General features: G+C 44.9%; 2 protein-coding genes across 2 annotated transcripts in view; one reads left to right on the plus strand and one right to left on the minus strand.

Annotated features, from left to right (window-relative positions):
* On the minus strand, positions 1–20929 carry SCTR (secretin receptor). Its single transcript, XM_014939128.1, has 13 exons — positions 20885–20929; positions 16662–16788; positions 12298–12408; positions 8216–8319; positions 7840–7937; positions 6741–6873; positions 5434–5587; positions 5282–5342; positions 4621–4690; positions 1813–1904; positions 1579–1717; positions 1348–1389; positions 1–320 (listed from the first exon to the last, which is right to left on the minus strand). The coding sequence occupies exons 1-13, from the start codon at positions 20927–20929 to the stop codon at positions 144–146; spliced, it is 1353 nt and encodes a 450-aa protein (XP_014794614.1). The 3' UTR covers positions 1–143.
* A 4892-nt stretch (positions 20930–25821) lies between these two features.
* The window catches only part of CFAP221 (cilia and flagella associated protein 221), a 30507-nt gene continuing 30252 nt past the window's right edge, over positions 25822–26076 (plus strand). Inside the window, exon 1 of the transcript XR_001411614.1 lies at positions 25822–25946. The gene's annotated coding sequence lies outside the window, so the exon portion shown is untranslated. The remainder of the gene's footprint in view (positions 25947–26076) is intronic.

Below are 26076 nucleotides of genomic sequence, written 5' to 3' on the forward strand. Positions count from 1 at the left end.
GATATAAATGAACAGATGTGCTTCAAGAACCATTGATCTACAGCCAAGTCCCACTTTCAGATACGTACACGAGACTCCCAGCATGGTCCATGGGACTCAACCATGTGTATCTGAGCATGGAGGTATCCTCCAGGTGTGTGGTGTTAAAGCATGCTTGATCTTTGGAGGGCTGCTCTCCTGTGCCCTGGTGGGCTCGACCTCACCATCTGCATCTCTTGAGTTAAGCCACTTCTTCCGTTACTTGCTGAGGTGCTGAGATGCTGACGCAAGTGTTTGCTTAAATGCCACTGCCTCCATTTTCTCTGAACTTCCAGCTGAACCTAGGTAGAAAGGTCACAAAATACTTAGTTCAGCTAGTTTATCTTGGAGCCCTGCACTGCAGAGAGCAGTATAACAGGAAAAGGAGAGTGGGTTACCTTTGCCAAGGTTTGGATTTATTTATTTAACCCCCAGTTTAAGGGGTTTGGCTAGGGCCTGTTTCTTGTCACTTCTAGTGATACTGTTGTTGCAGCCACACAATTTTCTGTTAATTTGTTTTTCTGTTTACTTGCAGGTGAAACTGTTCACAGAATTTAGCAGGCCTTAGCGTTTGGTTTAGATTTTTCCAAGATTTTTATTCTCGTTATGAAAACTGGACATTTTGGCACACTAAGGTAAAAAAATGCAGATTTTCTTTTCAAAACAACTTTTTCTGAACCTTGCTAAAGGATCAAAGTATTTCAAACTCCCTTTCCCTTTCAAAATGACTTTTTCTTCCAACCTTAGGCACCCTAATGTGTTTAGGTTTTTTTTTTCCTTCCAATAACTTTGGGATCTCCCAGGTTTGGATAATGTTTCCCTCACCTCCACCAGCAGCAGCATTTCAGGGAGCAAGTTCTAGCCCAGGAGCCTGGGAGTTATTGTATGACTACAAAGGAAACAGTCCCTCTTCCAAAAGCTTTGCCTGATAAGAGTCCAAATAAACTTGGACTGGATACAGCTTTTGATAAATTCCTTCCCAAGTATCAAGCAAAGAAAACAGCCATGGGATGACAGATAGTAGCATCACACGCCAGAATCAGTTGATTCTCAGTGTGACCGTGTGCGGGATGGTACTCCCACCCTCTGTTCCCAGACAGTAATAATTTTATCTGATTTATGAAAAGGCTGCAATAGTCCAGAGGTGAAGTTTGCATCTGGCACACAATTATTTAGGCTTGCCAGGTCTAGGAGGTATTTCACAAGTGACGTTAGGTAGCTGGGAAGAAAACCCTCAGATAAAATGTATAATTCATTGGAGAACGTATCCTACTGATTAATGAGGCATGCTTGAGCAATAAAAGAAAATGTTATATACACAAAACTCACCTCACCATTAAGAAAACAATAAAGTACAGCCACGACAAAGCCCTAAAAGATAAAAGAACCATGGTCACGGAATTAGAACTGCAGTTTCAGCTTTTGAGTGGAGATGAGGTGTCTCAAGGGAAATTATACAGTTTGGCTTTGCCACTGGGACTCTGTTGCAGAGGTATATGTTATGCCTCTTTTTGTTTTTTAATTTTTATTTTAAAGAAATAATAGCTTGTTAAGTATTACCTGGAATGATCCAAGAGCCAATTCGAAAAACAGCTGTATTTCCATTGTGCCACTGTCTGCATCTTCTGGGAAAAAAGCAAAGATGATGTAGTGGACCCCAAAGAGAGGGATGAGGAGAAGAGTTGACTTGGCGAGTCTCCTGAGAATGAAAACAGAGGGAAAAGCCAGTGCAGAAGGAGCAAGAGGGGCATGGGTGGGCTCATGTGGCATAAAGTCATGACTTAAGGGACATACTTGTATTGATTGAAATCACTGCTCCGTCCTTCAGGTGACCTGAGCTTCCTCATCAAGATTCTTAAAATGTTGACAAAAAGAATGAAATTAACCTGAAAAAAAAAAAACAAAAGGAAGGACATGAAATAAAGAAAAAAGAAAAAAAAAAGCAACAAAACCAAATGCCCAGGTGGCCCATCACCACTTATGTCACTGCCAGGTATCAGCAGACCCAGTTTGGGGTGTTTGGGCTGAGCAGGCGGAATAGAGGGGCTGGGGCTGACCTGTCCATGTCCCTGTCCCCATCCCTGCCTCACCACCCTGCCCAGCCACCCTGGGCTTGGGTGCTGGCTGCTTTCCCTGCCAGTTTGGTGCAGCTTTGGTTATGGGGACAATGGGGGCTTATTATCCGGGCAGATCACCAAAGGGCAGGGAGACCAGGCACATCAGCAGGGTCCCTTCTGGCTGTGGGGTTCAGACAGCCCCCGTGCAGCCTGTCCCTGATTTGGATGCCAGCAAATGGGCAGCACTGGAGCTACCACTTGTTAAACTGCTGTTTGTTCCCTGCTGAAAGACACAGCGTGGTTTGGGGTGATGGAGGCAAAGTAGTTAAAAGTGGGGATAGGAGAGAGTCAACACTGAAGTTCTTCCCTTTGCATTTTCCCCCTTCTCCAAGGGTGGATATCAGATAAAAATGCTGATCTGCTGCTCGGGTTTGGGCGAAGGTGAAGCAATAGCTGTTTCTGCTCGTTTGACCCTCAGGCAAAGAGCAGGAGTCACAGGGGAGGCAGAGCCTGAACGTGCCTTTCTCCTTCGGCCAGCGTGTAGCGACCTTGGGTGTTATTTGCCCTTCACATCGGGGCTCCCGACGTGGCCCTGCTCTCCTCCTGCACCCACACAGCCCCCCAACACGCACCCACAGCCCTTCTGCAACACCCTGCACCGTGGCAGGCCTTTAACCCTCCCCTGCACCTGGAAACACCACCACAGAGGTGTATCCTCTTCATGGTGGCTTGTACGTGATTGTGGCCCTGAGGTGGTGGGTTTCCCTAAGAGAAGTGTGTCTACTGTGGATGAGACAGACCCAGGATCTCCCCGGGTTCCTTAAACTATTGGTTGAAGAGGGAGCAATTGTGGCTGCGTGGTCTGGGCTGCTGAGGGTGACCGGAGAGGGCTGGAAGTTTGGGGAGCTGGGGAGGGGTGAGGAAAGGAGCAGAGCTTGGAGGAGCTAGGGGTGGAGAATGTGAAGGAAAGACTGAAAACCTGGGGGATGTTGGGAGGGAAAAACGAGGTTCAAGCTGGGAATTCTGGGATTTTTAACCCACTAGGCCAGGCACGAGTGGTGTAGGCTGAGCAGGACTTTTTGCTGATGAAAATTACTGGGGAAGGGGGGATGGAGGGGATTCCTGCTGGTAGGGATTGCCCCCGGGCAGCACAGCAGTGAGTGTTGGCCTAGGAGCACAAAGGACTTTATCAGTGTTGATTTTCTGCCCTTTGAACTGCTAAGGACTGTGAGGAATAAAGAGATTAGATCTGAATTCTCAAGGACTGGCTGTTTGTTTGTCTGTGGCTATGGGCTTGAGAAAAGCCTCTTTTAGGTTAAAGAGGCAGAGTCATGTAGGCGGCTCCAGCCTTAACGGGCTAAGCTAGATGTGATCAGGATTTTGAGGAAACTTGGAAGGAGATAGCAGGTGGTGGCCGTCAAAAGATAAATTAAGATTGTGCTTTTTGCCTTCCAGAATGCCTGGGCCTTGTCGGCATTTAAATATTGTTGAGTGGCTCCTGGAGCATAAGGGTTGTTTCGTTAAGAACAATAAATGCTGTGGCCTTGTTAAATTGATGCTGAATCATTTGTGTGGTCTTCTGCTTGTCTTGTGGGAGTGAAGGATTGTGCAGTGGTAAACAGGAGTAGAACTTTAACCCACCACCTCTGCTGCTTGGGTTTCCAAGAGAGCATGCCAGTGTCGCAGTTTGTGTTTTGCAAACGTAATGGCTCCTACTGGCAATATGAAAACCTCAACCAACTCAGTGTCAGTGGGTTACTGGAGAGTAACCAGCAATTTGCATGTTTCTGGACTAGGGCTTCAGATAGATCATTGCCGAGTGGTTTGCCCCAGAGCAGCTCTGTTGGGCAGAACAATTATGTCCAAGAAGCAGCTCCTTGGTACCTAAGGCTCTGAGGCTGAGCACCAGCAAATGCTCACAACACAGCTGCTGAGTATGTACCAAATTGTCCTTGACAGCACTATTGCCTTGTACTGAGCAGGTTCACACTGAGTTTCAATGCCTATGCCTTATTTCAGTGAGCAATGCCATCATAGTATGATTGCAGTCCACTAACATATGGTGCATGCAGCCTTTGAGCTGCTTTCATTGCTGAAAACAAAGGCTAATGGTCATGTAAGGCAAGTTGGTTTTGGCTTTGCTGAGAGGGGCATTGACCGGGAGACACAAAGGCGATTGTACGGAAATGTACAGCCACTTGGTTTCTCCTCCAGAGCCCTCCTTGAAACAGTCCAAAACAAGCTTCCACAAGCCAGCCAAGTTCATATGAAATCAACAGGATGTGGAAACCTGATCTTCTTCAGGCTCTTGCTTCTTGGGAGGACACTCTAGCTTTTCTTGTGAACTTAGCTTCAGGGCATTTGTTACTGACTAAATCCTGCTGAGCAGAAGTTGCTTAAGCAGTAATTCATGTGTCACACCAGTTCAGGCACATGTCTAAGATCAGTTCATTAACACACTTCTAAAGCACGTTGAGTAGATGATCTCTGACTTCACAATATCTGAAAATACAGTTTGAATCTGCTTGTCCCAGAAAAGACTTACAAAAATAGACAAAACTACAGGGCCTCTAATGATCCACCAGGTATTGCCATCAGTGTTAATGTCCCAACACCTGTAAAAATAGAAGAGAAGGTGCAGTCAGTTATGAAAACACTGGTGCCTTTTCAAGAGGTTTAGTCTGTTTTACACGTCAGATAAGCCCCTATTCCCTTCTTCTATGAAATTAATTTCCTGTTCTCACTTAGCTGTACAACATTGGCCCCTATTCCCTTCATTTCCTGTTCTCACTTAGCTGTACAACATTTCTGACAGAAAACTGTCCACCTGCATGGTACAAAAATATATCCTGTCCTTACAGTGGAACCACTGTTCAAAAGTTTAAAAGGGAGAAGAGAAAGGAGCAAAGTTTCACTGATCAGAAAGTCAAATAGAGATACTGAAAACATCATGAGCTGAGTTCATACTTGGAGACTACCCCCTACCCCTGAAAATGCTTGAGTGAAATTTGAGGGTCTTTCTCAGGTTGCTCAGCTGGACTTCTACTCCTGCCCACACTAGGATACAGGCTTGCATCTCAGCGGGGTGATGGACAGTTTACTCAGCTTCCAAAGGTTAGGAACAAGCAGAACCCAGTGGAGCAGCCTCCATGAGGGCTACATGCTTCCCCCCAGCAGGCCATGTTCCCCTCTTCCAAGCAACTTACCCAATATTTTCATGGAGTTGCCTAGCAGTCGCCCATGCGGCCACAAACACAGTTGGGGCACCTGCAATTGGAAAAGCTAGTTACTGCTCCAGAAGTCCACCCCAAAAGCAAAATATATCCACAGTTATTCTTACTGAAAGGAGAACCAGTACCCCATCCGAAGGCGATGAACCTCCAGAGAAACTTCCTTTCCGAGAAGAAAGAAATAACCAGGAGAGTGTGGAGGTACAGTCCCTCCACGAGGAGCCAGCTGTAGTTAGACATGATGCAATACTGAAAGAAGACCATGGTGAGCTTACACCCAGCCTGAGGAAAGAGAGAGTAATTAGCTTCTGCCTGGGTTTTGTATCTATTTTCTAACAGAGCACGAGCTGTAAATAAATCTTGGCAAATAGAGATTTTATAGCAATTAGGGGACTAAATGGGTGGCCTTGAGACAGGCGTTCACATGACAAGAAAGCATGGCTGGCACTTGTAAATGCATTAATCAACAAATGCATGAAATGTGTCATGGACACGTGGGTTTGGGTTACTGTCACACTTGGAGAAGTTTCCCTATTGCTACCTTACTAGTAACAGGAGAGCTAATAGAGAAAAAGGGTCAATAAGGACAAGTTAAAATTTGCTCAAACTGTTCTTCTTCAGCAGAAAGAATCCAGCAAATCTGGAGGGGTAAAAAAAAAAAAAACAAGCCAAAACAAAGTGCCTTGTTTTGTTTCCTTCCCTAATTCTTATATTTTGTCTCCAGTGCTCACCTCCAACCCCTTTTATTCCCCCCCGCCTCCCCTGTTTTCAAGATATTTTGCTGGCAATAAAAAGGAAAAAACAATTCAAAATTTGGGAGGTTCCTTTTCCAGGCTCTCTGGGTGCAAATCCATATCTTACTGCAGGTGTCACACAGCAGTATGTCAGCAATATTTAATGTGTTCTCGTACTTTTCCTGCCAGCCCCACCTACCAGGGTCTAAAAATCTATGTAATCTCCACCCTGGTGGTGTATCCCGTGTTCACAGCTTGAGACATCCATGTTTAGGCATTTCTGGGTAGATGTGCTGAACTCCTGGAGTCTTCTGTGGCCATCTAGTCAACGCACTCAAGATGACAAATGCAGGTACCTATTTCAGACTGACCTGGATGCCCTCTGCTCCAATACTTGTAAGGGCATCTATAGCCAGGAGGAGCTGCACCTGGGTTTCTGTGTGTATGCCGCAGCCTGGGAAGCTCCTCATGCCTCCCTCACCCACAAAGAATACTCCAAAACAGGGAAATCTCAGCCAGGAACAACCAAAATGTGGGATCAAGTGACAGAGAAGGGACAGGGCATACCTCTCTTCTCTTATAACCTCTATAACATGCTGAATAGAAAGCTGGGACAGAGATTTCCTTCCCTGCACGCTAACTACTGCTAGGATCCTGCTGAGAAACTGAGGCATGGAGCAAGGTGGAAAGCAGAGGGTTACCGTGTATGCCTCACAGTAACTGGTGTCTTCAGAGGAAAACAAAACAGCATCCTTGATGAAATTGGACAAGGCTCGCAAAATGAACGATGTGAAGAGATGCATGTGGATGTAGTTCCTCGTACAGCGAAGTCTTCTGTTACAAAAAGAGAGAGACATCCTGTGAAGTTACATTCCTGGCCACCGCAGTTAGCTCGTGGCTGTAAACAGCAGGTTTCAATCCTTGTTAATGCTAAACCAACAAATTAAGAATGCTGTTTTTCTGTCTGTGAAAGGAAGGCTAATGCATTTCCCAAGAGGGATATCCTAGGGAAGACCTTAAAAAGCTTAAGTCACATCTGTTCCACTCAGGTACTAAAACAAGCTGAACGTTGCCAGAAGAATTGAGATTTTATGCCAATATGCTTGGTCTAGCCTCCCTCCCGCCTTTCTGGAATACATGAAGCTAAGGTGTTTATCCACACCTGGGTGGATTTATTTGATTTGCCTGCACAGTGCACTTGTGCCTGCAGTGTTTTCTGTATTAAATCTCCATATAATCTGGATCCGGAGGCTGTGCAGCCTGGAGACAAGTTTGCGAAGTAGTTGTGGTTCCTTCTGCCTGGAGGTGCCTCCCTAATACTGCAAGGGAAATTAATTTCACTGAATCAGCAGCAAGTACAAATTCCAGGCTATAAGGATGTGTGAAGATAAGCTGACTGTCAGATCACTGCTGTAAATCTGAAACACCTTCCCACAGGTCAGTGTAGCAGCACGTAGAGCAAAGTTTTGCCAGTCTCAAGTAGGGAAAAGAACAGCAGAGGGAAAGACACTCTGTCCACAGGACACTGAAGTCATGGGAAGACCTCAGCAAGGAGGTGGTGCAAACACCAGTCTACAAAATACGTCCAGCTACATTTTGGAAAGGACAGGAGAGCACAATGTGAGGAGCAGCCATCACATTTTCTGGGAGACAAGACCCAGATCATTTTTGTCGCTGATCTCTGTGAAGGTTTTCAGAAATACTTCAACTTTTAACTTGCCTTGAAAGCCAACAGAAGGATCTGTGTCAGCTGAGATGACCAGAAGTCCTGGCCAAACAGAAACCAGAGATGCTTCTCACCTGAAAGAGACCAGGACCACTAATGCTACCATCAGCGTCACGAGGGAGGTGCAGTATCCGATGGTGTACATGGTCTTCAGAGTCATGAAATACGAACGCTGCAGGGAAACACATTCGCATCTTTACCTTTGACTGTCTGGTAGAAATCAGCCCACACCAAGAGTCCCTCCTACTTAACAAATACATTTCCTTGTAAAATCAGCTACTGAAGTTTTACCCTGAGCAATCCATTCTGATCATTTGGAGGAAGCATTTATGCTGAAAAACATCTATAAGAATAACCCCACCAGAGTTAAATCATTCAGTCTCTTCTTAACATGTTCCTCCCCCAGGGCCCCTGACAAGCAGATCTGTGGTCACGGGAGCTCAGACTCACTCTGGCCTCGTTTGTGGTGTCATTGACATTGTAGCCACAAGCGATATCAGGTCTTGGATATGGGTCTGACCAACCCTCACTCGTACAGTTTCGGTAGACAAAACCTGTGTGGTAACAAGAACAACAAAAAAGAAAGAATCAATCAGGTGTGATCATTTCCAGTTGTATCTTTGCTCCCCTTGGGGGTCAGTCACCAACGTGTAGGGTTGCTCCAAGAGCAAAGAGAGTATTTTCCTCCAGGCAGTGCACTCTGCATAGCTGGAGGTGAAACACAGCTGAGCTAATTATGTTGATACTTGCCCAGTGTACTTGTGTGGGTCATGATATTGTTTGCCAGCTCAGGGATGACTGTGATGGATGTGTTTTTATTAATTGCAACATAAATAATACTGTTCGGTACATCTGGTGTTTCTTGGCCAGCATTCCAAGATCAGCAAACACATGACTTGTTCAATCACAGATTCATAGTCCGTGCAAACCTGATACTTTCCTGAATACTCACACTGCCTTACTGTGGTTTGGCATGGTCTGAAGAGAAGACAAAAACTTTAGACGGTCACAGATTTTTGGTGAGATATAAATGAAAACTAAAAGGCTTTTCCTCACAGCCAGGCCTGGGCATTATTGTATACTGTTGATTCCCTTGCTTACTTGCAAATTAAAGACTAGGATGAGATTCCCCTAAGTTAAGTTAGGCTTCTGAAAGCTAAGTGCTTGAGTCCAACCGTGTCCCTCATAGCTGTCTTTCTAGTCAGTGGAGAAAAAGAGGCATTTGCAGAATTCATCTCATTTTCAGACAGACATACTCAGAGGGCAGTTTGTCTGACCTACTTGTGCTGGGATGTCTGATTTTTACACCCCTAAAGCTGAGTGAAATGGATCCTCAGCCAGTCGCACATGCTTGACTAGGACAGGTTTGAACACATCCATATTCCTGTTTGGCCCACTAAAGTGGAAGTGGGAAGTCCTGCCCTACACACCTTACAACCTCACTGGAAGAAAATGACCCTATCAGGCATGTAGGTTATGTGCTGAAGAGAAGAGAAACTTTTACAAAGAAGTAAATCTACTGCCTGCTGTCCTAATTGCATTCATCTCCTAGGTAGGAGCCACTCTTTAGAAAGATGGAGTAAAATCCTGGCTTTGCTGCAGTCATGGCAATACTAGCAAGGACTCAGAGGGGGCCTGAAATCAGCAGCCTTTCTTAGTAGAAGCCTTGCCAGGAGGGACCATAAAAGTTTACTTTTGCCCACGCATTTAGTCATGGGGACTCTATGGCATCCAGTTCCTGGAAAACATGCTGGCAGTGCTGAGGGAACGGAGGGAGATGCATATGAAGCAGTGCTTGGCTCTGGTTTATGCTGTCTGCAGCCCTGCTGGGACTGTCAGTACAGAGACAGGTCTCCTGCTACCTCTGCCTAATTCTGGTGACCTGACAGCGTGTCTGCACTTGATTTGAACTCACCTCTGTAAAACTGCAAGGCTCAGCAACATGCTGAGGTCTCCGTGTAGGAAGAGCTCTGGGTGTGTCAGTATCAGATTATTATTCTGATGCTTTTATGACCATCTCGTTCCAGCTTAGCATCACTGGAAGGGCCAGACTTGCTTTTTATATATGCTGTTTTCTACCCAGTGCAGCCACAACAGGAGGGAAACAGCTTTCCCAAAGAGCTCTCCACAACCTGCCTTGGCGCTTAGCAAGGGTGGCAAGTGTGGTGGCAAACTCTCTACTTCAGCTGCAGTTATTAAGATATATGTACTTAGACCAGAGTCTTGTACCTGTAAGCATGCCTGTGACTTGTTTTCACCTGAGGAAGTCAAAGTACATCAGACAAGAAGAGGTGACGTTCTGCGTTGATGTGTTCATGCAAGTGTGTTACATGTGAAGGATGGGAGATTATGCAGGGCATCTTCTACTGATGGACATGAGCACAATTTTAACAATCCTACCTGCTTATGGGTGACACACATGGCAGGGAAACCTCAGCATGCCCTGCTTGGAGCAGACTCGGGGTCTGCAGTCTGTCTAACCATCAGTGCTCAGTGTTTGCTGGTGCCTTGGAGCTGCCTCGGCAAGGGGGAGCACTGGCTGAAGGGATGGCCATGGAACTGGGGTTATCCTACGTGGCCTTCTCCTCTGCCTCTGAATCCCCACAGCCATCACACCTTTCCCCGTTTCTTGCCTGAGACACAATGTGCAGGTCTGGATGTGAATTTCAGTTATGTTACTTGTTTCCAGCTTATTTTGTTTCTCTGGTCTGTTATGTGGGAAGGGGCCAGACAGTCTGGGCTGCAAATGCAAGTCTGGATGTCAGCACAAAGCTCAACAGCACCGAGATCAGGGTCTGGTCAGAGCTCAGAGCTATCTGCGTCCCTTAATGTATGGGCCTTTGGCATTTGTGGCTGCCCATCTGCTTTGTAAGTGGTGAGGAGAGAAAACTTTTGCTTTTTTTTTTCAACCAAACAGATCTTTGTTTTTCTTTTGTTGCAAAATTGCTTCGAACAGGACAACTGTAGCAGTAATAAATATGTGAGTCACAAGCCAACCACAGTATAAAGTCAGGGAAGAATGTGGCTATGAGAAAGAGAATAAAATACTGCTGACTTCGACCCAAAATGCCAGATGCAGAGACCGAAATAAGATGCAAATGCCAATGGACCGTGTCTTGGGTTTCTGTTGCGAGCAATGTCACTCTGATTTTTGCTTATCAGAAGTGGTTCAGCTCTCAACTTCTTGATAAGGAGGGCAACTAAAGTTTAAAGCTATTAGACTATCTCAAAGATAATGCAATGCACATCTAAGATGTAATTATGACCTTTGGATGTACAAACTCCTGTTTTCCTCATTGGTACAAAGGCGAGAGGCAGGGAGAAGTTCCCTCTAGTGGCTGTACCAGCAGACATTTCATTTAATGCATTTAAGGGCCGGTATCATTTTGCTAAAGATTTGTGAGCACATGCCAGATGGATGATTTCTTCAGCGATGTGTGTCTTTGTATAGTTTATCCTCTGTCTTTAAACCAGATTATAGGATTCAATGGGCAGCTACTGTTTGTGTGTACTGAAAGTAGTACAGTATTTATTTTAATCTGAATGGCTCATGTCTGATTTTATTTAAAGAGCACTAAGTGCTTCTTCTCTGACTTATCTAATCTTTATTAGACAATCTAATACTTTGTCTCCCATTCCTCCCTCCATAAAATGAATCTGTCTGCTTTTCTGTAAGTACTGGACCTCATTAATCCATGTCCTATAACTGAAGAATGCAAAACCTTCTTCCGATCTGAATCATTAACTCGCTAAAGAGAAATGTAAGCACATTTCTTGGGCATCGCTGAAAAGCACAACTGAACAGAAAGCAGGCAAAAGATCCTACTTAATGGCTCATGATTACTGTAATATACTGGAAATAGATTTCCCTTCATTTCTAGTTTACAAATCCCAGAGAAAGGACAACAAACATTGCTTGAGCTCATCTCTTTTTGAGTAAGTTGTTTGGCAAGCCATGAAACCTGAGTTCCCATGAATTTGTGCCACTTTTGTGGAGCCTGTCACAGCCACGGGATGAATCCCCAGTGCAGATTTCCTCTTGATGGAGGCAACAAAAGGGATCTTTCCCCCCTACCTGGGTGGCTGCTTTGTCAAAACTTGTATGAACTGTAACACTGTGTAAAGTTTTGTCCCTGTCAAGCTCAGCTGAGATCAGCCACTGGCTCTAAGAGGTATTAGAAGGGGAAAGATGAACAGAAATACATGAACACAGAGCCTACATGAACACATTTTCCCTTAAGAAACCATGTTAAAAAAATGCTTTTCACGGTAGCAGTTATTTCCTGCATTTTTTCCACCTGGCTAAGAAAAATAAACACTTAAAACACCTTGCTACTTTAATTCCAGGGTTTCCCACATTTAGCTTAGTGCTAGAAACAGAGCTGCTAAGTGACCATCCATCTTTAAAAGAAGCAGGGACACAATTTCACTTCAGATTCAGACCTTGCAGTGGCATCTTTGTAAATAATACATTTTAAAATAAAATAAAAATAAAAAACACCTGGGCAAGAAAAACATATTTTTAGTGTTACCTTTTTTCCCAGTGAGCATCTGGAAGAATTTAGGGCAGTGAGTGTTGACAATCTGTCCCACCGCAGATGAAGGCCAGCAGCTCATGTTATCCCACATTCCAGGACATGTTCCTGGGGGGGGCAACAAGGAAACACCATGCAGCATCTCCCAGTGATGAAACACCATGAAATGTCTCCCAACAATGAAACACTATAAAACATCTCCAAGCAACGAAACACCATGCAATGTCTCCCAAGGACCAAGGCAACTACGGGAACAGAGATGCTCAGTACTCTGAAAAGCAAGCTGGATGAGACAGAACAAGCCCTGCTGAGACCTGTTGAGACCTGGATAGGGCAGAACAGCTCCTGTTTGCTTCAAACCAGCCCCAGCAAGCTCCAGGCCTGTCCCGTTCTCGTCCTTGACTTCACCATTCTTTACTAGCCAAAGAAAGAGCAACTTGGGCCCTTGTAAACTTTGCATCAGGCCCTTGGCTACCCATCTGTCTTCTGGTAACTATTGAATGGCCCTGGAAAGATGAAGGAAACCGGATGTGAATTTTTTAGCTTGCTTTTCAGCCTTCCTAAAGCTTCCACTTTGAGTAACCCTGATGTTTTCCTTACATAATCCTTTTGTAAACAGAGGAAGATACAACTTGACTAGGAGTTGATACTTGGGGAAGGGCAGAAGGGAACAGTATGACTGTCATCCTGGTATCACCATAAATATTCCTCTTCTTGTTCATCTCTTTCATTATGCCAAGGCTGCACTGGAGTGCATAACGCCAACAGACCACTCACTGGGCTTGGCTGTGGGTCTCAATGGCTCTTCTGCAGCAGGAGAGCAAAACTTTGCCAAGCTCTGTCACTCCTGTGGGACTGTAAAGCGAAGGTCATCACATCTACAGGCCAAGGCAGAACATGGATACACACCAATATTCAGGCAAAATCTGCCCATACTGTTCTTCTTTCCAAGGCCAGGCCCCTGAGAATGTAGGGGGACCTATCTCAGAGCAGACAGTGAACCTGGAGTCCTGCTGGGCTCTCTGCAGGCATGACCCTGTGGCTCAGTTGCCCTCCTTGCATCTTCTGCCACCTGAGGTCTCTGTCAGTTGCAGGGACTGACCAACACTTCCCAGGTTCACCCCATTTCCCTCAGGTAGGTGCAGGAGATGCTTCTTTTAAGTCATTATTCCCTCCTACAGTCAGTGTTTGAGGTGGGCTTTTCCAGCTGCACCCTCAGCTTGGCTGTGTTCCCTTCTAGCAGGGCTGGTAGAGATGCATTAGGGAGCCTATGGTCAATGGAGAACAGACTCAACTTAGACATCTTGCTTAGGTGCTTGAAGCTGGCATGGATTGATTTTGGCCTGCAGTGCAGAGTGATAATAGAGAAGATCTACAGTTGATGCCCCTTGTGCCACAGAGAAACTGTAATTCTGGTCTTTCTTATTGTGCTTTTCCCCAGACATAGGCTGAAATCATTCTGGCTGGTTCTCTTTTGCCTCCTCTCACTGTCATTAGTTTTAGTAAATCCTCCTCTGTGGGTTTGGTAATATGTTTGGGAAAAAAGAGGCCACTGGAGCATGCCAGTACCACCGTATGTCTGGTGGGTCCCTGTGTGTGCTGAACGCCCTGCACACTTACTGAAAGTGAAGGGAGGTGCTGAGAGCTCTCCTCAAGTGCTTTGTGCTTCATAGGGCCAGCCTCCAGTTGCCTGACAAAGATATTTTCATTTCCAGAAATGTATTGATTTCCTCCTGCACAGCAGTCCAAATGCCTGGAATTTTCAACAGCCAGGGCACTCAGCTCTGGTGTCCCCCTTCTGCCAATGTTTATATGACCTGGTAACCATTTACTTCAAAGCAATAGTTTAAATGCAAATGAAACTTCACCTTGGGTGATATTTATGCCTAGCTGTGTCGCAGTATTTGGGTTATTTAACCTTTATACCAACACCACTAGTATAAAGCCCCCAAATGAGACTCGATGCACAGAAAAACCTGTTGGGATGGTCTCCCAGGAGCAGAAAACAAAACCCAGGAGAGACATTTCTCCTGCGTTTGTACCATTTCCACAGGGATATGAGCATCGCAGCAGAGACAGCACTGTGGAAGCTCGTCCCCTGCCTTGCCCCTCTTCATGCCACTCCACTTGACGCTGCCTGCCTGCACCAGGCAAAGCTTCTGGGGAAGATGCAGGAGCTATGGGGGTATGGAGGGCGACCTACAGCTTGGAAAGCAACCTTACTCCCTCCCTACAAGATCCACCAGGAACATGCACTGGATACCCAGAGCTTTGTTTCTCTCTTCTCCAGACTGAATTCCCTGTATGGGATTTTCTCCACATGGACCTCAGACATGCAGATAATCAAAGGCTGGAGGTGTTTGCAGAATACAAGCAAATATTTTCCAGAATAAAAGCACTATTCCATAATTTACTGAGGTAAAAAACCCTCCTCGAGTGAAAATTAGCAGAAGGAAATGTCTGGGCTCCCTCTTCAGAAACCAATACTCGGGGAAAGATACGTATCTTACTCCTGTTTATTTTTCTGGGGTTTCACTGCCAGGAGGCATGTTTGCACAGTTACAGAGACAGAGAAGGGCATAGTCACCCTGGCCACTTCCAGCTTAAGACTTTCTGCTACATGGGTAGCCCTGAGCCCGCGGCAGTATGCCTTGTTTGATCTGAGTTGCCAGAGTTAAAAGAGCAATTTAACAGCTGTTGGAAATGCTTTCTCAAAAATTTAACGTGATCCTGTACTTTTACCTTCTCTACCTATAGGTTTGGGGAGAGTGCCACAGAGGGTAGAATTATCCTGTTTAAAAATTTCCAGTAACAAAAGGCCACAGGGGAATTTTTAAGATTTGGACCCAACTTAAAACTAGATTAAGTCCCTGCCGAGGAGCTACTATTTGCCTGAGATAAAATGAGACCATCTGTAAAACAGTATTGCCTGCTAATGCTAGCGCTGATCCCCACCTGCACGGTCTTGTGAAGTTTAACTTGTTTGCATCTTCGGAGCTCTGGTGAGCTTCCTGCAGAGGAAATGCAGGGCTCAACGTCACAGGATCAAAGTCAAAGCAGAACAATAGGTAGGTTGTCAAACCACCCTCCTCTTTGATGAAGGGCACCGGGGAAGGAAACAAACAATACTGATTTATTCCTATCATCAAACTTCTTATATGCAATGAGACCCATCTGCATTGTGGAGTCTCTGGCAACCTGCCATAAGGCACCCTGTCACCGCTACGTGGGCGTAATGCCCTGAAGCTGTGCTCAAACCTACCAGCCTACAAGGCTCACAGGGATAAAACAAAGACAAAGAAAAATGCTTGGCATGCTAAGAAACCAGGCAATAGATCTTCCCTCTGAGTCCTGCCCTTGTGCCAGGTCATACTGAAACAGTTCTGTGTCTCCATCACTCTCTGCTAGAGTGTTGAAGGCTTTGAAACTAAGAAAAAGCCTCAACTCTTGTTCAACATGGTAACTTATCTCCAGCCAGGACACCCTCTACCCTGCACATCTCACAGGAGCTCCTTCACTTTCCACACTGGTGAGGACCTTGTCATGTCACAGTCCACAAGTCACCCAGAAACAGTTCAGTCAGTGAGATGCTGTGAATGATACTGACCCATTCTTTGTGGTGATGGCTCATCACACACAAAAATAGTCACACCTGTTGCCTTTATCCAATGTAGTCTGTGAGATGCTGACCCGACTGCTGCCTGGGGGAACAAACCCTCAGTTCTTAGGCAAGCTTCTGTAATTGCTTGCAGTTACCTCTCTGAGATCCCTTGCACGTGAACACACTTGCTCAGCTGTGAAAGGAAAGCTGTCTACATGATGAAGACTCAGTACTACAAGCTGTTCCTAGGCCAAAAAATACTCCTCTAGATGATGATAAATCCTCCCTGAAAATGCAAGAGCTCTGTTACATGACTAATTTAGAGCAAGGAGGAAGCAGCAAGAACCTTCAAGCCACGTGATTTACCTGTTGGCTGCTGGTACTGATTGCTTTTGAAGGCAACATAGTTAAGTAAATTTGCACTTACTGGGTTGACTTTATAAAAATATCCTTGTCCAAGTTGAGAAGAATTCCAAATCCTCTGCAATTTGCAAGATTTCGTTGCTGATGCACTCCCTAGTTACGAGGACTGCAGTTGAGCAGCTGAGTTAGAAGGCTCCTGCGACTCTGGCTGTCACAACAAGGTCAAAATCCAACACTCAGAGCCTTATAACAGATCTTACCTGTTTTTCTATTCCTAAAAGAGAGATGCACACAAGACACATGCCTCCTATGGGAATGAATGTGGGGTTATCTGATTTTGAGGCCACCCAGCTCATCTGAAAACGGTTTTTATCCTGCACATTGATTCAGCCTTTACCTGAGCTCAGGAGCAGACCATTTTCAAGTGTTCTGTTCTTTGCCTCCAGGGAGAGAGTCTCTGCACATTTTTCTTTCTCCTTTTTCAGGACACTCAAGAGATCACAGACAGGTGGGACAGCTCTGACCTGCAAATTTTAAAAGCAGTGGAATCACTTTTCCTCTTAAAACTTACATCCCCTCAATAGGATTTACCTTTCTCATGCTCATAATCCCCACGCAACCCCATCAATTGATTGTGGGCAATATAGCCTTGAAATACAGTCAATTTCCTTAGAATACAGTCAATTTTCCTAATTAAGTCTGCTTTTTTATAGTAGCAGCAGGCAAGCACAGACTTGCTGCCTTCTCTTTTTTGCTGACATTACTGCTATTGAGAAAAATTAATGTGTTATCCTGCTAAATTAAGTACATGAGCAGGATGCTCTTCCAAAAGACTGCAGAAACATCCAGGGCACTGCTGGACTCTCCTAGAGCAACAGAGAATTAATTACTCGCCCCTGGCAGCGTTAAACCATAGACCTGGCAGCTCATTTTCCTGGGCACAAGTGATCCAAACATGTCCACTGGGTGCAGACCATCCAAGCCTGTTTCACTGCTACTGATCAGGAAGCTGCAGGCGCCAACCTGAAACCAGAATCACACCCAGATTTTTGCAAGAACCAAGATGGTAATTTATCCTAAGGTGATCTTTTTCATCTTCCTATCTTGCCCCATCCTCCTTTCTGACAAAACAGCTTGGAAATGTTAGTCTTAATTCAATCCTGATGTAACAATTAAATGGGTGGTGTTATGTTACGTGTAGCTGGACCAAAAGGAATGTACAAAACAGCTACCGACCATTAAAATGGCATGTATTAAATGTTATTGCAAATTATTTGTAGGACAAGGTCCCAGTTGTTATGTCTTGCAGTAAAAAAGTACTTTTATAATTTCTATTATTTTACCAGTTTCTATTATTTTTGACAAAAAACCCTACCTGAATATAAGTGGGTTCCCATTATAACAATGTAGATAATTTTTCTCCTCACAAACAAACCCAAAAATCTTTATAAATTCCCACTATGGAACTTATATGTACATATATATGGATGCATATGTATATACACACACATACTTAAAATATTAAAAGCAAGTCATCAGGTTGTATTATTTGAGAAGCAGCAGATGATAGATTTTTATTTAATGTACTTTCTGTAGGAAAAGTTAACCCAGCAGCATCATATTACTATTCAATCTAATCAAACTCCTAGCATTGCTGATCATTTTCAGATTAGATTTAGGAGAGACAATAATCACTGAATACCTTGTAATGAAAACTATTACTTTTCTACAATTAAATTTTAGCCTAACAGACATGAGCGACTATACTCCCACTCATTTCGGCTGGAAGTATTGTGGGTATTGTATTTCTGAACAAAGTTCAGTCTTTTCAGCAGTGTATCGTGCCTCATCTAATTGGTGTGTTGTGTTTAACTTCAGCATCTTTCTCCCTTGTCTTCGTGCGTCACGAAATAAATAAAATATGAACAATTTGGTTCTGTATGTTGTAATGAATTTTCTGGAACCACACATGCAAAGAATTCAGATAAAATAAACAATCCTCTGATGCCAGGATTTAAGTGCACTTTTAATCCATATAAAATTTTTTTTTTTTACATCCATTTAGTCTTTGAATAACATAGGAATGTCTGACTGGAGTAACATGTCTAGAGAAATGTAATTGAAGCCTGAATTTGACAATTTCTAAATATTGATACATTCGTTAAATGTTCGTTATTTACCACTCTCTGTTGTTATCTATTTGATTACCAACAATAGAGCAATTTAGTACATTTTCAGAGTTCACAAGTACAAATGTGACAGTTAAGACCTACAACATGCTTCTGCCAGAAGCAGAAGTTGTAGAACTCTGTCCAGAACAGTTCTGCTGTAGAACAGACAGAACTCTGTCCAGAAGTTGCCTTGAAAATACATTAAAAAACACCACCAGTGCTGAGCATTTGAAGCAGCCAACATGTTTGGTCAGCATGCGGGTTGTTCAAGATGGTACTGAACATACATCAAAATAAATGCTAGCAATCACATTGTAGTAATCTTAGAAACAGGAAAACTGTTCATCTTAAAGAAGCCTATACATCTTGTGGGCACTGCTTCCTTTTAAGAAATGTAGGTCCTTAAGAAATCTTTTATTCCAGAAAGAGATTTAAAGACTACATTATTTCTTTATGGCTAGAACGAGGCCACACTCTTTTAGCACATTCAGCTGCGAAGACCACACTGATGATCTGATACAGTGCTATTTTCTTACATAAAATGCGTTGCTCAAGCAGGAACATGGTGTAGTTAATTACCCTGCCCAGTGATGTCCACCCTATTCTTGCGATCAGATAGATACCACTGGCTGGTAATAGAGGTGGAGGTAGCAGGATTTTAAACCCAGAGAAAGCAGGGAGCCTCGGGGTGCTGGTTTGAAGACCTTGCTTTCCACAAACGCTGTCCCTCGGTCGGTCTTTGCCAACGCTGGCATCCGAGGCTGGGAGCGAGCGGGGCTGTGGCAGGTCTGGCACAGCTGTTTGCTGAGAGGACTCGAGATCCCAATTCCCATGGCCAGATAACCCCATTCTGCTGCCGGCTGCACTCAGTCTCACTCCTGTTTACCATCCCCAACTGGGAGCAAACAGCCTGCCCCTGCGCCTCGGAATCGAGGGGGAAAATGGGCTTCTCTCCATGCGGTTTCTTCGTCCCTTCCTGACCAGTTCACTGGTCTGATTCCTTCAATCTGAATCAAAGGAGGCTTTGGTAATGGTGGGCATTGCCCCTTAGGGGATTGCTTGCTGGTGTAACTCAGCAAAGCTTCTCTAAATGGCATCAAGTCTTTTCTCCTTCATCACAGAACCTGCCCTGTTTACCAAACAGCTCCCAGGCTGTCAGATTTTGATGACAGGGCAAGACATCCTCATATTTTGTTAAAAGACCACCTAAGATAGCAAAACCATTCCAATCAGAAACAGCTGTGCTAACTAGATGTCCCGAACGGGCAGAAAGCTGCAGTTTGTGATATTGATAGCAACAGCCAACTACAGTTTTGAACCTGTGAAAGGAATGGACCTAAATGCTATTTAATATAGGTAAGATTTGCAGCCACAGAATTCACAGCCATTTAATTTGAAAGTAAGCGGGTTTAGTTTACTGAGAGGACTTAAAGGAGAACAAAAGATGTCTGGCAAAATCAAAATAGGTATTTTGAAGGGATAGAAAAAGACCAAGCGAAGGAGGTGCTCTCAGTGGCACCCTGAGCAATGGCATCTCTTTAGAGTCCCTTAAGTAGTACCTAAGAATAAGAAACCAAAATTACAATAAAACCATCACAGTCGCTATTTTTACTGTGGAAAATGATCAAAAGGCAAAAAAGTTCGCAGATTGCATTCAGTCTGCAATTAAAATATCTATGCAGAGCTCAGGTTTTCTCAGAGTTTGAACCAAACCCCCTGCTGGGACAAATAGACTGATTTTTCCATCAGTTGCAGTGAGACAGTGATTTTTTACATTTGCCGAGAGTTTGATCCTTTCCCAGCTTCTCACACCCAAGCTGGACATATTTCAGCCTTGGTTTTGTATGCTTTCAAAAGCTGAGCAAGCTGAGCAGCACCCGGAGATCACAGCCCAAGTTCAGCTGTCCTTCCCATCCAGGCTGAGCACCTGGAGCTCAGCAGTAACAATCTGCCACATAAATACCCAATAAAGTGATAAAACAAAAAGAGAGAAACCAAACTTTGCGAGTCAAACATTGCTATGCATTCCTTCAATCTGAATCAAAGGAGGCTTTGGTAATGGTGGGCATTGCCCCTTAGGGGATTGCTTGCTGGTGTAACTCAGCAAAGCTTCTCTAAATGGCATCAAGTCTTTTCTCCTTCATCGCAGAACCTGCCCTGTTTACCAAAGCAAGTTAATAACAAGGCTGTCTTTACACAGATGGGGAAAGTGAGGCATGCTGCTGTCTTTATATAGGTGGGGAAACTGAGGCATCCACCATCTAACCATCTGGCCACCGTCAATTAGTGCAGGAAGCAGCAGAAGCAACAATTAAAAAAAAAAAAAAAATCCCAACTGCTACACAGACCTTTTTAAACAAAGACACCATGACTTCATGGCACAGAGGTACACTCACTCAGACAACATGTGATTCCATGCAAGTGGGAATAGATAGCTCTGAGCACCTACCAGGACAGCTGAAATCCAGAAGGTGATCACCCAGATGGTCCACATAGTCAATCACAGTCTGTTTCCTTCACCCCTTGCACACTAGACGTCACCAGGCTGTCTGTAGGCTCTCCAGCGTGGCTCTTCGCTCCTTTCACTTCATCCCTTTCCCTCCTCTCTTTTTTTCCTTCCCAGCTTTGACCATCCTTAGCCAATGTTTCTCTCCAGCTGCTGAGCCCAACAGAGCATCAGCAATGACAGGACTCCCCTGACCACCCTCCAAGCTCTCCTCCTCCTCCTCTGCAGAAGCCTGCTGTCCCAAGAATAACAGCACCTCTGTTGAGCGTGTTCCTACTATCGTCTGCCTCCCTTCCCGGCTGTTATTCACCGTTATCGACGGGTGTCGCTGGGGAATGATCATTCCTCATGCTCCCATGAGAGGAGGACCAAGCAGGTGTAAGATGTCAGCCCCGCAATGGCCAAGGTAATCAATCAAGGGGAAACACAGCGCTGGAAAAAGTGTCCTGCTGAGAAACAGGGTTGGAGGAATGTGGATGCGGGCTGCCTGCACTGCTTCTGCTCCCGACAGCTCTGCACATGCCTCCTGCAGCCAGCACACATCCCCCAGAGCCAGAAATCAGGAGGCTGGCGGAGCCTGCTACAGGAGAGCCGGCTACCCGCACCTCCCACCCAGCCCCGGCGAGCGCAGCTGCCAGAGCTGAAGATGACCTTCAGCCTGGGGTATGCACCAGAGACAGGGCAAACAGGGGATCTTGTCTTCTCACTCCTTCCAAAGAGGACTCTAAATGCTCCCCGGGCTTCACCCTCTCATCCGACACCCACAGAAACGGCCTTTCTGCATGTTGTCCCAGTGCTATAGGTTGCAAGATGTCATTGTGTTTGGACCAGTGTCATACCTCGTTGGCCGGATGTAGATTCCAGCCATCCTGGGCTCCCCATAGACAGTTCCTCAGCAGTCCCCTTCTCTAGAAGCAGAACACTCCTTGTTTTTCCAGGTTTTGTTTCTGTGGCAAAACTATTGCAAAGGGGCTGTGTGCTTAACCTGGGTGTGGGCTCCCAGCTGCCAGGACAGGTGCTCCAAACCCTCGCTTGCCAAGTTCACTTGTAGCACAATAATGAATATAGCCTCAAAAACCAGCCACAGTTTGCACCACACACTAGTGCTCTTTCTCAAAGCACTGCAGTCCTCAGCTCGGCAAAGTTTCTCAAAACATCTTTTACCATCTTTTCCAATTTACCATCACCCAGGACCCCAGACGGGTCAAATATGATGAGTTGCTGCCCAAAACTTAAGGTCCGCTCTTTAATCTTCTAAGGGTGTGTGTGCTCCAGATCTACCAGTAAAGTCAATGACTATGGCCATAAAACATCTGGCTCATTACCTGTGAAAATCCAACTATGGCATTGAGCAAGTCGTCAGCTGAGCAGCACAATGAAGGAATCTGGCTTCCTTCTGACCACTGTGACTCCAGCTCATCTCATATGTTCTCCTTAGCACTGCAATGCTCTCTGTTTCCCTACACACCACCCTCATGTCTCCCCACATCCCCGGAACAGGAGTCGGGCAAGCAGCAGCATTTGCTCTAACCCCACGGGACGCCTCTCCTGCCCAGTGCTGGGCTTGCCTGTGCTGGCTGCCACGCTCACACAGCATCATTTCCCTTGCAAAGAGCAAACCTTTCAGCCTTCCTTGCCCCTGTCCCCACTAAGCTTGTAGAAACTTTCATTTCTTGAAGAGCTCTGCTTTCCCGTGGAGTTTGGTTGAAATTGGTCAAAGGGTTAAACAAATTGTTGAAAGGGGGGTCTGAGAGGCAGCCAGACAGTGTCATTACAGTAGTCTGAAGAAACCACACTGGCAATTGCTGCATCATCTCGGTGGGGTGCCAAGTCATTCTCTCTTTTCCTTTGGCTCAAGGAAGATTTTATTATTCCATTCATATTGTAACAGCTTCCCCTGAAAGCCACTGCTCTCGCTGGCATTTGTGGAATTGAGGGAGCTTTGCTCCTGAAGGTAGTTCTGAATGTGGGGCATTTTCTGAAATAGGCAATGGTTGCCTGGGAGTCTCGGAGAGAAGATGTTTGGATTTAAGCACAAATGGTGTGAATGAAAAGGCTAATATTTTGTGACCCTCCCATTGTACTCCTGTGCAGGCTGAGTATTTGAAAGAAGCTGGATGCAAAACAAAACCTGGAAAATCCTCACCTGTGCAAATCATTGCTTGATGTACAGCGCAGCAGATGTCAGCATAGCCGTACAGACACCGTGGGCTGGGAAACCTAAGAGCAGCAGCAGACTACAGAGAATTATTAACAAGAATCCACATATCCTGAAACGAGGTGTTTGTTTAATTAAACAATGTAGTGTTGCACTTGGCTGTGTGTGTCTGCCTTCGTTCCTACTCAGTGTATTCACGGTAAATTTGTCACAGCTGCAATTTCTTTCAAGTCTGTAATCTAAACCAGAAATGAAACATCAGAATTTGCTCATGCATAGAATCATAGAATTGCCTAGGTTGGAAGGGACCTATAAGATCATCTAGACCAACCACATGCAATCTTGAAAGACTTTTAATTGTAACTTTAGGAGTAAAGAAAAGAAATTACTTTGCTTTGCATTATTCTGATTGTAGGATTGTTTACTTATCAAACACTAACCAACTTTGATATTCAATATTTATCTATTAATACTTAATTTTCCATTAGAGCTTCTGTCTAATAATTCTTCTCCCTTCTTTGTTAAATAATTAAATTGTTTGTAATGCCTCTATGGCAACTGGATAATCAGGACATGCATTTTTCATCTGAAGTTTGGAATATAGAGATAAAACTGAGGTGAGAAGCACCTATTTAAATCCTAGTTCATAGTCTTTATTTATACTAGCCATCCCAAGGAAATCTGCAGATTTGCTGGCTGATAATCCCCTCTTTTCACCTACCTTTTCCACTGATTTGCTACTTCGCAGGAAACCTTACAGAGTGCTTTTCCAGAGGCGCATCATATTCACCTCCTCTGATGTGGAAGCGGAGATGGATTCTGGTTTACACTCAACCATTGTGCAAACAGACAGATATAAATGCAAATTGTGTTTCTCTGGGAGGAGAATCATAGAATCACAGAATGGTTTGGGTTGGAAGGGACCTTAAAGGCCATCTAGTTGCAACCCCTCTGCCCTGGACAGGGACACCTCCCACTAGATGGAGGTTGCGGATGCCCCATTCCTGGAGGTGTTCAAAGCCAAGCTGGATGGGGTTTTGAGCAACCTGGTCTAGAATCCACCTCTGCTTCCACATTGGAGTAGGTGAATATGAGAAATACAATAACAATTGCCCTTTTTCTTGCAAATAGGAACAAAATCCCAGCAAACCCATGGACCTAAGCAAGTTCAGCATGGGATGCTGTGATTAAGTTCCAGAGCTGGCAAATCCATTTTCAATGCAAAACCGTGCCATATAAAAAACACAGCATATTGCAGAGACATCTCCCTTAGCCCGGGGGAGCCAAGTTGAGCAGCCTAGCCCCCTGTGAGGGTTCTCCAGCAGATCCATTCTGCAAGAGAAAATTATTTCAGCCATCTCCCCAGCTTGTCAGGTGGAGAATAAATTGTCTGCCTGAATCTAATTTACTCAGCTGAGGTAAATGGATAGTTTGGAAAAGCACTAATTTGCTTTCTTCCCTGATGTTTGAAAGGATCAAAGCTCCATCAAAGCCAGATAGAGCACATGGAGCTATGAGGAAGAGCTGTGTGCACCCAGGAGAGGAAGGCTGAAACAGGAGGTTTGGCAGGTGGGAGGTATTTTAGGTCCCTCTCTGAGGGGTTACACACCTTTAGGGTGATGTTACACACTGGGGGAAAATAGAGAGGGCAGGTAAGGACCAGCTCTGATAAAAAACATGCTGTGAAATGGTGGGGTAGTGAGCTGCTGGAGTTCACATGAAGCTGGTGTAGAAGCTCATCCAGAACTTTCTCTTAAACCCAGCTTGAATGCTGTCATCACTGGGCATTTCTTCCCAGCCTCATCAAGGGTATAGGCATCATTCTTTCCTAATCAACAGCAATTGCATTTTACTAAGTATGGAAACTATGTTCTGGGAGCTGAATTTTATGATCTGAAGTTTTTCTTTCTTCCTTTTTTATTCAAACTGAGGGTTGGTTTTGGCCACATTTTACCTCTATGTTAGAAAAGATGCAAGAGAATTTTATTCTTGGAATATGTAAGAAAAAACAAGTTCTGGAAATATTTCTAGCTTTCTATATTAAGCCTATATGCAAGACATCATGAAAAAAAACCAGCAGGGCTGTGAATAGGGGTTGTCCCAAATGCACATTGATGCCCACGACAAATGTAATACACCTGTGGCAGAAGGAGCTGGGGCAGCCATTACTCTCAAATGTATTTTTTTGTGTTACCTACTGCAGGATATTAGTGTGGATTCCTTTGGTGCTAAGCTTTCTCCTTGGCTCCTCCACCGACTCCGTTGGGAGTCTGGAGGGCTTACAGGCTTGGGACAACGCTTACAAGGGATGCCGGGGGGTCTCCAGCAAAAGAGGTTGTGTCTACCCAAGGCAGCAACACTGTTGGGTTTAAATTCAGCATTTCTCGGTCTCATCAATCTGTCCACATCACCTGGCCGGAGAAAGAAAAACAAGGAGAAAATTGTGGTTTCCCTTCTCCCCTGTACACATGTAGTTAGAAGTAAAAAAATTATCAGTAGCAAGAGCGATACACTGAAAAACGTTTTCAGGATCACGTGTTAAGGGACTGCTCTGTAACACTGAAAAGGGAGAATGTATAGGTAGTGGTAAAAGAGATGGTCTCTTTTCAAAAAATGTTGTAATGAAAGTTTTGAAATCTGTTTGAAGCCAACACAGACCCCGATGGACGCTGCAGGATCCCGGCGGCTTCATGTCGCCCCACCTCAGGGAGGAACCTTTATTTGAGCCTTATCAAGGAAGAACAATTTATGTGTTAACAGACGGGTGCTTTTGAAGAAAAAAGAGCCTCTGTCGTGCCTGCGGCCACACTGTAGTTCCTGAAAACGACGCTCACTAGGAAAAAAAAGGTGGGTTTTTTTCCCTTTTTTGTACTTTTCCTCTCAGGGCCAGCAGCCCTGCAGCGTCGCCTCCCCACCGCCCCTGAGGGGCTCTCCCCCCGCCCGCAATGGGCGGCCCCGAGCGCGGCGGGGGGGGGGG

The sequence above is a fragment of the Calidris pugnax genome, unplaced genomic scaffold, assembly GCF_001431845.1.
Source record: "Calidris pugnax isolate Ruff unplaced genomic scaffold, ASM143184v1 scaffold21, whole genome shotgun sequence".
Lineage (NCBI taxonomy): Eukaryota > Metazoa > Chordata > Aves > Charadriiformes > Scolopacidae > Calidris > Calidris pugnax.